General features: G+C 39.0%; 1 protein-coding gene across 2 annotated transcripts in view; it reads right to left on the bottom strand.

Annotated features, from left to right (window-relative positions):
* Positions 1–12,657, bottom strand: part of LOC122553330 — a 39,383-nt gene that overhangs the window by 2,801 nt on the left and 23,925 nt on the right. For both annotated transcript variants that reach the window (XM_043696896.1, XM_043696905.1), the window contains exons 5-8: positions 9,497–9,610; positions 6,103–6,276; positions 2,459–2,548; positions 17–215 (exon numbers count right to left, since the gene is read on the bottom strand). In XM_043696896.1, coding sequence (XP_043552831.1) covers positions 17–215; positions 2,459–2,548; positions 6,103–6,276; positions 9,497–9,610 — 577 coding nt within the window. The remainder of the gene's footprint in view (positions 1–16; positions 216–2,458; positions 2,549–6,102; positions 6,277–9,496; positions 9,611–12,657) is intronic.

Here is a 12,657-nt window from a genome sequence, read left to right as displayed (position 1 = left end):
CAGCATGATTGGTTACCTAGTTTTCCATCATCCTCATGGCTCATTAATGATGTGACTTTGGAACTTTCTGTCTGCTGTGGTGGTGGATATGGAGTGCTTTCAATTTGGAGTTGTGCCATAGTTGCAGAGGGCTGGCTTGTTTGGTTCAATGCATCTTCTCTTTGATAAGTCTCTTCCTTCAACTGTGAGATCTGTTGGAAATTGCTATCCAAATCCTACAAGAGATAACATGATGCTAACCATGTGGAAGCACAAGTGATCGTGTACTGCAACCATACTTTAGTCAGCAATCATTAATTTATATTTATTTATGTTGCCGGGCAAGAGGAATTTAAACAAGTTTCAACGTGGACTGTGATGTAGCCTAAATGCTCTGAAATATTTTGACATGTGTGCCTCAGCAGTCTTCGCCAGTTAGACGTCTCCCCTACTTTAACACAAAAAGCTAGATTTTTGGTTAATGCCTGCATCTCCATTCACCCACTAGAAGTTCAACAGAAAGGTAGAAGGCACCCCTCAAATTCCAATTGGCTTCAACATAGGTTAATGATGAGTGCATTATGCTTAAGACAAGGGAAAACTGTGTTACCATAAAATAACAGTATAATTATGTTTAGGAAGATTGCAAGATCCTGCAGACAATATTCATGGTTAGTTTGAGAGAAGGCAATTAATTTCCAGAAATGTAGTGGCATATAGCATAAATTTCAATTTGATTATTCATACATTACCACAGTGATTGCACTTCAAAAAGCTCTTAAGTGACTTTGTGATGTGAAAAGTGCATTGTATTGTTGTGCCATTATATTATATCATTTTGTAAGTATCATTGCAAGTCTTAATTCAGTCTTTGGGCTCTGCAGCTAAAACATCAAAACATACATACAAATGGATAATCTCTCTTTGTTATTTCCATGTAGTTTCTATGACTCTCACTCAACAAAGGATGCTCTGTAAAGTTAAGGGACTTCATGGGTCTGTCCAACTGAACTCAGAAAAATTGGAAGATTTTAGACTTCATTTTTTTGTCTATTATTTGAGAGATTGTAAAGATACCATCAATCCAGCTAATGAAAATCTTTTGTTAGGTGTCAAGATATATTCTCTCTTGCGCTCTAGTAAGGGTTAATGCTTTGAAATGGAATTTCTACTTTCCGGGTCACTGGATGAGTGCTACATTCCAGAAGCACAAGTTCAGAAACAAAGTACTCCACCTGATCAGCATACCATTGTCCACATTCATTCCTACCATCACAGACCATTGAAGGCAAATGTGTCAAGCGCCTTCTTCACCAAACTGTCTACCTGTGACTCCACCTTCAAGGAATTGTGCACCTACCTACACCCCTAGATATCTTTGTTCGACAGCATTCCCAGGGCTGTACTATTAAGTGTATAAGCCCTGCCCTGGTTTGCCTTACCAAAATACAACACCTCACATTTATCTAAAATAAAATCCATCTGCCACTCCTCGGTCCATTGGCCCATCTAATCAAGATGTACTCTGAAATAATTTTCTTCACTGTTCAGTGCACCATGGAATGTTATGTTGTGGAAGTGTTGTTGAGGCCACTTTTAGAAAACTATGTTCAGTTCTGGTCACTCTGCTATAGCAAACCTGTTATTAAATTAAAAATGGTTCAGAAAAGATGTACAAGAATGTTGCTCTGATTGGCAGGTTTGAGCTAAAGGGAGAGGCTGAATAAGCTGGGGATTTTTTTCCTTAGAGCATTGGCAGCTCAGGGATGACCTTAAAGAGGTTTATAAAATCATGACAGGCATGGATAGAGTGAATAGCCAAGGTCTTTTTCTCGGGGTGGGGGAGTCCAAAACTAGAAGGAATAGATTTAAGGTGAGAGAAGGAACTAGCTGCCATATGAGGTAGCGGAGGCTGGGTACACAATGAGGAAGGGTTTAAACGGTTGTGGGCCAAATGCTGGAAAATGGGACTAGATCAGTTTAGGATATCTAGTCAGTATGGATGAGTTGGACTGATGGATCTATTTCTGTGCTGTATAACTCTATGACAACTGGTGTATCATGATAGCAGTGTTTACATCTAGTAGATCTCTACCACCTAGAAAAACATGGGCAGCAGATATACAGGAACACCATCACTTTCAAGACACAGTCTAAACCACACACCATCCTGAATTAGAATTATACTCCCATTCCTTCACTGCCGTTGAGTCAAAATCCTAAAATTTGGCCATAACAACACTGTGGGTGTACCTAAATCAAATGGTTCAGGTAGGCAGCTCCTTACCATCCCTGTAAGGGCAATTGGAACATACAATAAAGGCTGGCCTTGCCAATGATGCCCACATTGCAAAAATTAATTTAAAAAAAACACAACGAACAAAGTGCGTCTAAAAATCTGTGACTAGTTCAGTAATCAAAATTTTACACTTAGTTAGTTGAAAGTACTTTAGGAATAGTTTGAAGAAACACTACTAACCTGTTCCAGTTGACTTTGGTGAGACTTCAAATTTTCTGACACGTTGCGCATTCTTTCTAATGATTCTTCAAACTGGTCTAGTTCAATAACCTTAAAAGAAAATACACACAGTGGGATACCTTACTGTATCTGAAAGAAACATAGCTAGCTTTCGGATCAATTGATAATAACTGGCACTTTCAAGTTTCACAATGTCATTCTACATCTGTATGTGAATTCACCCTGTTAAGTTGTAAACAAGATATTGTGACAGTTTGGATGTTTCCTGCAGACATCCCTGTATCAATGAATGTTAGGTTAGGTGGACAACATAGTCATGAGTTGAGATGGACAGAAGGAATACAGAGTCAACCAAAGGCAAAATAATCAAAGTTAGTCAATGACTGTCTTCTATCTCATCATTTAAAATACTGTAAACAAGGTAAAATAAGTAAAAATGACTGCACATTATAACAATTTTATGCACATATTAAAATCTTCCATTCTTTAACAGGATCTACAATTGGTTTCTTTCTTTTTGTTAAAGTGATTATGGGATTAAATGCCAGAATCAATCACAGAAAATGACCTTTTATATTCTGATATGCAACTGCCACAGTATGGACTATGTGTCCTGCAGGGATAGGCCAAGTCATTTAGATTAAATACAAGTACCTTATGAAAATTCCTAGTTTGGCTGTTTCCAATCTGGTTCCCATTCTTCTCACAGCACTAAAACTAACCTAGCCAAAGTTACGAATAACATCCTTTGAAACTGTGGCGAGAATCCAATACTCTCCAGGCACTTCTTGATCTCTCTGCAGCAACTGATCCAGAATACATAGCCATCCTCCATCTCTCCTTTACTGTGAAACTTCAGGAACCTGCCCTTGCTCTATTTCAACCTGTATAATCATAGTGACCCCTTCTTTATTGTTACCTTTTCCTTCTGCTCCTGTTTCATCATCTCCGGATCTTTCCTGAGGATCTACACCTAACTCATTCCCCACCTGCTTAATATTTCTGCTGTCCTTAGTGATATCATGTGAAAAGATGGGCTCAATTTCCACTTACAAGCTTAACTCCAGGCTGCTTTACTACCCTTTCTCTCAGCTCCATGACCATTGGTGCACCATTAGATGGCCTGGCCAAACCTCAGAGCCTGGATAAATCAACACTTGAACTAAGCTGAACTGGATTTGTGCTTGGCCTCTTAAATTCAAAACAAATTAGCCATTAGACAGGTACAGCATACCCACTGGATCAGGGAACTGAGGACTCATTAACCTGAGAGATCTGAATCACCGAGGTCAAGAAAAATATCTGATGAAAATTTTTTTATAGGAGAGATGAATATTATGCTGGTGGTTAGGATTGGATGCAGACTTAGCTGCATTTGTGTGGCAGTACTCAGGATACAACCAGCAGCTCCCCCACATTCATGGGAATGGCTGGGTAAACCCTGGACTCGGTTACATGTCAACCTTTCATTAGCTCAATGTTCTTAGTCATTAAGGATGCCCACATAAAGTAGTTGGATGTGAATAGAGTTCATTTGTCAAACACAGGGACAATGATAGAAAAACTGCGAGCATCCTCTGCAATTCACGGGCTTCCATGAGTATTGGTTACAAACAACAGGCCATCATTCACCAGCAGGATGGCTGACAGATATAAACAAGAGTGGTGAGGTTCTGTTCACTCTGGGAGCTGGCTCTGAGGAAGTTGGATCAATGTCAAGGACTCTCCGCATGTTGTTTAGGGATACAGATGCAGGCAAGTGGGATTAGTTTGATTTGGGAATATGGTTGGCCTGAACAAGTTGGACCAAAGGATCTGTTTTCATGCTGCATGACTCTATGACTCTAGGTTTGCCTTACCAAAATGCAACACCTTACATTTACCTAAATTAAACTCCATCTGTCATACCTCAGCCCATTGGCCCATTTGATCAAGGTCCTGTTGTACTCTGAGATAATCTTCTTCACTCTCCAGTACACCATCTATTTTAGTGTCACCTGCAAACTTACTAACCTTACCTCCTTTACTCACATCGAAATCATTTATATAAATGATGAAAAGCAGAGGGCCCAGCACAGAGTCTTGTAACACACCACTGGTCATTGGCCTCCAGTCTGAAAAGCTCTACCTCTACCTTCTACCACCATCCTCTGGCTCCTAACATCAAACCAATTTTGTTTCCAATTGGCTGTCTCTCCCTGGATTCCATGTGATCTAACCTTGCTAACTGGTCTACCATGCAGAATCTTGTTGAATGCTTTGTTGAATATATTTATATATGACATACCACTCTGCCTTAATCAATCTTCTTTGTCACCTCTTCAAAAAACTCAAAACTCAATCAAGTTATTGAGACACAATTTCCCACACACAAAGCCATATTGACTATCCCTAATCAATCCTTTCTCTTCCAGATGCATATAATTTCTATCCCTCAGGATTCCTTCCAACAATTAGCCCATCACTGACGTCAGACCCATGGGCCTATAGTTCCCTGTTTTTGTCCTTACAGCCTTTCTTAAATGATTGGACTATATTAGCCAACCTTCAATCTTCTGGCATCTTACCCATGGCTGTTGATGATACAAATATCTCAGCAAGGGTTACAGCAACCCTAGCTTCCCACAAATTCTGGGAAATACCTGATCAGATCCCAGGGATTTATCTATCTTTATGCATTTTAAGACCTCCAGCATCTCCTCTTCTGTAATATGATCACTTTTCAAGGCATTACTATTTATTTTGTCAAGTTCCCTAGCTTCCATGTCCTTTTCCAGGGTAAATACAGACACAAAATGTTCATTTAGTGTCTCACCCATCTCCTATGGTTCCACACACAGATGACCTTGTTGATCTTTAAGGACCCTATCCTCTTCCTAGTTACTCTTTTGCCCTTAATGAATTTATAGAATGTCTTTGGCATTTTCTGTGAACTGGAATTCCTAATTCATTTCCAACCTAACCTCCTTTCTATTGAAGAAAAGATACCATGGTCCCTAAAGATGTGGGGTTGTACTGCCTGACTGGTCTTGGGCAAGATGAGCAGGAGGTGGGAAGATATGTTGGGAGTGGATTACTAGGGGTGGGAGCGGGGACGTGGAGTTAATGTGAAACAGTTAAATACTAAAATGCCAACAGCCTCAGATTTAACCTGTTTTCTCGGTTTAATACTGGCTGGCCAGGTTTCCCAGGCCTCCTGTAACCTGATACATAGAGGAAGAAGTGGATGGCTTTGAGCAAAAGCTAAGTGACTTTACAGCACTGCACTTGGCCTTTTCATTTCTTATTAAATGTTAGTTTCTACCTTAAGGATTCTATTGTCTCACCAGCTTCAATCTGAGATCTTTATAGTTCCTACCTCCTGGTTTCTTCCTGTTTACTCAACGTCTGAATAAAGCCTCCACTTTGTGTTATAGAGAGATAGTAGACTCATCTCACTCCCCTGCCTCTTCCTCTCAACATGCTTATTCACTTACTGTCCAATCCATCTTCTATAGAGCAACTAACTTGATTCCATTAGTCATCTGTTGGGATATTCTCATGCTGAGCTCTGACTGGTTTATCTAGTTCGCAGGTAAACTATAACATTACACTAATATCAACAGCACTCTCTAAAGAAATGGTCATGAAATATGATACTAAACCTGTGTGTTTGTCAGCTCTCTAAGAGAATGCAGATTTGTTTCCATGGACCTGAATTGTTGGGTGAGTTCAGCTGTTAAATTGCGAAGTTCATGAATTTCATCCTTTATTTCCAGGGTACTGGAAACAGTAGACACATTCAGTTTCCGCACCAATTTGTACAGTCTGGACAGCTCCTAAACAAAGCAGAAATACATCAATATTATTATTAATTTCTCCTGGTATCAGAAAAAATAGTTTATGGAAAAATACATTTTGACATCAGTCCTGTCTGAATACACCTAAAAACCAAAAGAACTTGCTGATGCTGTAAATCAGAAACAAAAACAGAAGTTGCTGTTTAAGGTCCGGTGACCTTCCTCAGATCTGAAACGTTAACTCTGATTTCTCTTCACAGATGCTACCAGACCTGCTGAACTTTTCCAGCAACTTCTGTTTTTGTTTCCATGTGAATGTAAGACGGTTTTTGTACAATGTACACTTATATCTATACTGTACATACATACACACACTAGTATCTATACTATCCATGAGTCAGATCAATGAATGAATATTGTTATTTGTGAGGCAGAATGTAGACAGTATTTTCATGCTGTATCTTTCTTTTCAATGGTCTACCTCTTTCCATTTGCAATAGAAACATAGAATACAGCAGCAGGGGTAGGTCAATCAGCCGTTCAAGCCTGTTCTGCCATTCAATATGATCATATTGCCTTGTTCCCACTTTATCCCCATAACCTGGGATCTGTCATCCTATGATGGAAATGTGTTGCTGGAAAAGCGCAGCAGGTCAGGCAGCATCTAGGGAACAGGAGAATCGACGTTTCGGGCATTAGCCCTTCTTCATTCCTGAAGAAGGGCTAATGCCCGAAACGTCGATTCTCCTGTTCCCTAGATGCTGCCCGACCTGCTGCGCTTTTCCAGCAACACATTTCCATCTCTGATCTCCAGCATCTGCAGACCTCACTTTCTCCATCTGTCATCCTATATCTTTCTTGAAAGTCTTCAATGCTTAGAGCTCAACAGTTTCCTGTGGAAGGCTATCCACTATCTGGCTGAAGCAGTTCTTCCTCATTTAAGTCTGCAGTGGACTACTGTTACTTTGTGACCCTAGGTTCTGGATTCCCTGGCAACTCAGAAAATTCTTCCTGCATCTACTCTGTCTAAAACTGTTAAAATTTTATAAATTTCTAAGACATTCCCCTTCATTCTTCTAAACGCAAATGAATATAATCCTACTGATCCTGTACATCAGTCCTGCCATCGCAGGAATCAGCCTGATAAACCTCATTTGCACTCCCTCGATAGCCAGAACATCCTTCCTTGCGTGGGGAGACCAAAACTAAACACAAAACTCCAGGTGTTGTCTTACCAAGGCCCTGTGCAGTTGCAGCAAGACAGCCCTGCTCCTGTTCTTGAATACACTTGCAATGAAGGCCAACACACCACTTTCCCTCTTCATCGCCTGCTGCACCTACATCCTTATTTTCAGCACAAGAATGCTCAGATCTCACTGCACCTCCCCTTTCCCAATCTATTGCCATTTAGATAATAATCCACCTTCCTGTTTTTGCTACTAAAATGGATAAACCTCATTATCCAAATTATACTACATCTGTCATGTATTTGCTAATTACCTACCTTGTCCAAATCACAATGAAGGAGAAATGATTATTACACTTTAGGAGCAAAAATAATGAGAAAATCTGACAATTTTTCCCAGATTTAATGCTACTTGAACCAATAAAAGCGTGATTGAATTGTTTAAAGGCTCAGAACTTATATCTGAACAGTTACCACAAATGAGGAAATTGGACTCTAATAATACAACTTAATAGTAGTGGCAATATTTGCATTTAATATTTTGGTACTTTGGGACGAGCATATTTGGGGAGAACTTAAATTTTCAAAATTTAATTTGGGTCAGCTAGTCCACTCACTTGTTAAAAATCTGAATTCTGACCCAATCCCCTCACTTCCAGCCTGAACAAAGCTGGGTTTGGGCAACTTTGTGTTTTGTGCTGAGCCATTGTTTTACAGAAAATTAAAGCAATGGGTTTTCCTGTTCTCAGGTGGCTAAAAATAGGCAAGATCTGCTGAATCCAGGAGGTAAGTGTTTATCCAATTACCCATCAGAGCTATTTCACCTGTTTTTCCCACCACCACATCGCCAAACCATCCCAATCTCAATCCTGACCAAACGGTGGTACAATTAACTCTGAATTGGAAAATGCAAACTTCATTTCAGACACTTAACAAGTTTAATCCCAGTGCATATTAATGGAGATGCTGCCTCACAAATGAAGTGTTAAATCAAGGTCCCACGTACCTTGTAGACATTAATAATCCAAAAGCACAACTGAGAGAAGAGCAGGCATTCTACCTGTGAGCTGGCCAGTATTTATCGTTCACTCGATATTGCCAACATTTAGCAATTTGTTCTATTTCTATTGGTGGGACCATGCTGTGAACAATGGGCTGCCAAGCTGACTATATCTCAAAATAATTCATGGGCTATAAGGTGTGTTAGAATGTTCTAAAGATCTGAGGATGTGTAATTAATTGCTCCATTTGTGACACTAACATTTCTCCACTGAATAGTTGCCTGTTTCAAATCTATAGTAATTATATTTTATTGATGCTGCAAGTTAGATTCATAATCACTTCAATCAATAATTTTTCCTGTTACAATTTGAAATGCTCATAAAATTGTACCATTGCTATGTCCAGAGTAAAATCTCACTGTATTTTATCACATAAAAGTAATATCTTTGTATTTGTCAGTTAATGTTCTTGCCATCTTTCTTCCATTTGGCAATCCATATATTTTATGTTTTAACAACTTTTTGGTTGCACAATGATTGGTCTGAAGATTGTGAATAATAAAAGGCTGGATAACTTGCAAAAGATTTATATTCCTGACGGGTGATCATTCAACTAAATGATAGTTGGGGAGAATTTGTAGTTCATTTACTTTTTAATCAAATGAATGGCTTCATCACCAGAACAAATCACTTAGTTGCAATTATTCTTTTAAGTTATGCATTCTACTGGAAAGCAATCTGTACTGCAGAATTAGTTACAATATGATCAGCAAATAAAATGCACAAAGTATCTCATAATGCCAAATACTGACAATTTTAAATAGACATTGCAAAATATCTAGCGGTCATTTATTTGATTAAAAATGAGGAATCTCTGTTCATTCCATTTAATCACAATGTTAGATGAAATCTAATAGCAGATCACTACGATCTTTATAATTTGCTGATTATAATATGCAGCATTTTATTAACTTGTAAATCTGTAGCCTTGTGCATCAAACTTTGTTAGTGCAGAACTTAGGATATTTCTAAGTGTCCTAGCAAATAATGAAGTAAACATATACATTATTACCTGGTTATCAGTTGACTTGTCTTCCACATTTCCAGCAAACTCTTCACACTTAGCCTGCATTAAATTCAGATTTTCTCTGATATGGATGATGCTACCCTGCATGATGTTAATCTTCTAAATGTAGGTTGAGAAAAAGGCAGTGAAACAGAAGTGTACAATATCCTAATTGCAACAACTAAATGCTTATATCCACATTTACTAAACAAAAGGATAGAATTTTCGAAGGTAAACACCAATTCATTGACTAACTCTATAGCCACCTTCTTGATAACTCTGGGATGTAGTAGATTAGGTCCTGTGAGTTTATTAACTTTCAACCCTTTAATGTTTGCCAGTACAACCTTCTTACTAATGCTAATTTTCTTCAATTCCTCATTCTCCATCACCAGTTGGATCTCTAGATGGGTGATGGGTGAGATGCTTTCACTGACTTTAACCAGCCTTATTCTGGCATTGCTGCCAAGTTCTCTGAGCAAGTCTGCAGGAGTCACCTCCCTAGCCACCCATCCCAATCCCTTCAGAAGACAATGATTCAGAACCTCCTGAACTCCTGTGAAAATATAAGTTCTTTCTCTCTCTCCTACCCATCAGCCACCTGGGCCCTCAGTGCACATCCACCAACAGTGAAGCTCTCTCTCTCCTCCTGCCCTAGCATTGTGTTTTCTCTTTGCTGGCCATCAGCAGCTTTTCTTAAGAGGGACAGACTTGTTTTTAAGAGAGAGAGGCTGGCTGGAACACCCTGTGAAATAGCTCCACAGAGGCTGGTATCCCATCACCAAGTCACCTTTTATTTACATGTGGATCCAGCTCCCTCAGAGCAAACTCTCAGAGTGAACAGAATGACTGGCACTCCTGTTTATATCTGTCAGCCAGGGCTCCCTGATTGAATCAGATTAACAGCCCCAATCAGGGAACTCATATTCCATGAGGTCCATCCGACCTTATTTCAATCACTATAACCTGCACATCCCACATGCTGTAACATCCCTCCATTGAGCAAACTGTCAGCCAGCTACATGAGCCCTGTCAGGCTGCATACTGAAAGCAGTAAAATGAGGAAGTTGTACAAAATTTGAATGCCGCCTGTTTCAGTGAGAAGGGGAACAAGCATTCTCTATATCAGCACATATATCAACTAAAAGTAATTTTCTGCTGGTCGCAATCCAGAGTTGTATGTTTTCTTTCACTTCTTGGATTCATTGTCCTTAAACTTTCTTCTTTCCTTATCGATTAGGAGCTTCTTTTAATTAATTTCATTACTAGGCATTTATTGTACATTATCAATGCCTTTTCTTTCAATTTTCACCAAATAGAGCAGCCATTTCCCACTGTTTCCATGGGAAGGGGGACAAGCAACTTGCACATCACTAATCCCTGCCCGCAAATGGGTATCATTCAGCACTTAGCTAATAATTTTTCTAAATTCATTTCCTTCAAACAATATCACTTCACACACCAGATAATTTTTTGTTTATTTTCAATGCACCAAACCATTAAGGGAACTGCTGCTTAACTATTATTTGTTTACTTCTATTGAACTCAAACAGGAGTAAATTAACTGAGATCCAGATTAACTATAATCTAGATTACAAATTCCTTCTGGATTTGAAGAGAATTCTGTGAGAGATTTCATCAACTTGCCTCAAACTCTGCTTGTGGAATTTTAAAAGATACTTTGTATTCAATTGAAAAAAATGAAGAGGTGGGGCAGACAGTGGATGGATAATCTAATAATTTCCACTCATATTAAACTGAAGGTACCTCTCTTGTTTTGGGGCAACTTTGTCAATTAGTAATAAAACAGTGGGTTTAAGGTGCACTCCAGCAGTTGAGCACAGATTCTAGGCTGACACTTCACAGTGTGTTATCAGTGATACTGCAGGGAACCCTAACCTCCAAAAAAATGGATGGACTTGTATCTGGCAGGATGCGAAAAATAAAAAAAATCTCAAAACAAATCTGGATGACATCAAACTCAGATACTTCAAGTTTTAACTGAAACTGAAACCTGTTAGGCAATAAACTGGACCCGAAGGCAGGTTGTTCATTTTGATTCTTCACTGCAGCTGCATTACCTCAGGTTTTATCTGTATTTCTACTTTCACTCCAATCGGGAAACAGCAGTTGAAGGGAGGTGAGGAAAGTTTTGTGCTAGTACCTTCCTATCATGAACTGCACACAAAAAATGGAATGTTCCCCTCTCCCACCCTGGCTTTGTAAACAAACATGCTGACTCCTCCTTGATCAGATGCACCCGACCTATGGTCAGATCCTGTCTCTCCAAACTCACCCATGATGTTCTGTCCACCCGATGAAAGCATACCCCAATACACCTCTGACCCTCTATTTTGGCCTCAAACTGTCGCTGGCCTCACACATACATCCTGCCATTCTCTAATCCAGCTTGTGCCTAAACTCCAAAACGTGTGATCTCGACCTCAACAAAAGGAAACCAACACACATTCTTGGGCTACAGACTCTGCCTCAGTGCTCCCCACAGTCCAAGGTCTGTCAGTCAGATTGGGGTTTGGATAGTGATCCTAGTGAAACAGAAAGCAAGTATACAGGTTGTTCTGCTATAGCATGCGTTTTCTCAATGCAAATTCATTGTAATACAATTGATGAATTGGGGACGCTGTTTCTAAAGCACAAACTTTCAAAGCGTGTATTGGCTGTAATGTGATTACATTGCCAACACTTTAAATGCTTTTTTTTATATAATATGTTTTTATTAAGAAAAAATAGATTTTTAAATATTACAACAAATACAAAACAATACAATTCAAAACAGTACAAAAATAGTACAAAACTAAACCCAAATAATAATAAAAAAAATTCCCCACACCCTCCTATACGAATGTATAAACATACATAGAGAAGTATAAAATTAAAAAAAAACCTAAACTAGCTATTTAACTAACTAAATAAATACCTAACAACAAACAAATAAATAGTAATAACTCAGCCCAGCCAAACAAAACACTCATACATTCACAGTTCCTCCTCCCTGGATATTGGACTCATGAAACACAATCGTTACGGCTATATAAAAGCCCTTGTTAGTGTGGCAGATAAATCTGTGTCCAGGTATTTCAAAAAGGGTTGCCATGTCTTGTAAAAATTCTCAGTTTTGTGGTGTACCATATTTGTGAGAAAATCCA

Source organism: Chiloscyllium plagiosum, chromosome 1 (assembly GCF_004010195.1).
Source record: "Chiloscyllium plagiosum isolate BGI_BamShark_2017 chromosome 1, ASM401019v2, whole genome shotgun sequence".
Taxonomy (NCBI): Eukaryota; Metazoa; Chordata; class Chondrichthyes; order Orectolobiformes; family Hemiscylliidae; genus Chiloscyllium; species Chiloscyllium plagiosum.
The sequence above is the reverse complement of the archived record's forward strand: the minus strand, read 5'-3'. Positions and strand labels throughout refer to the sequence as shown.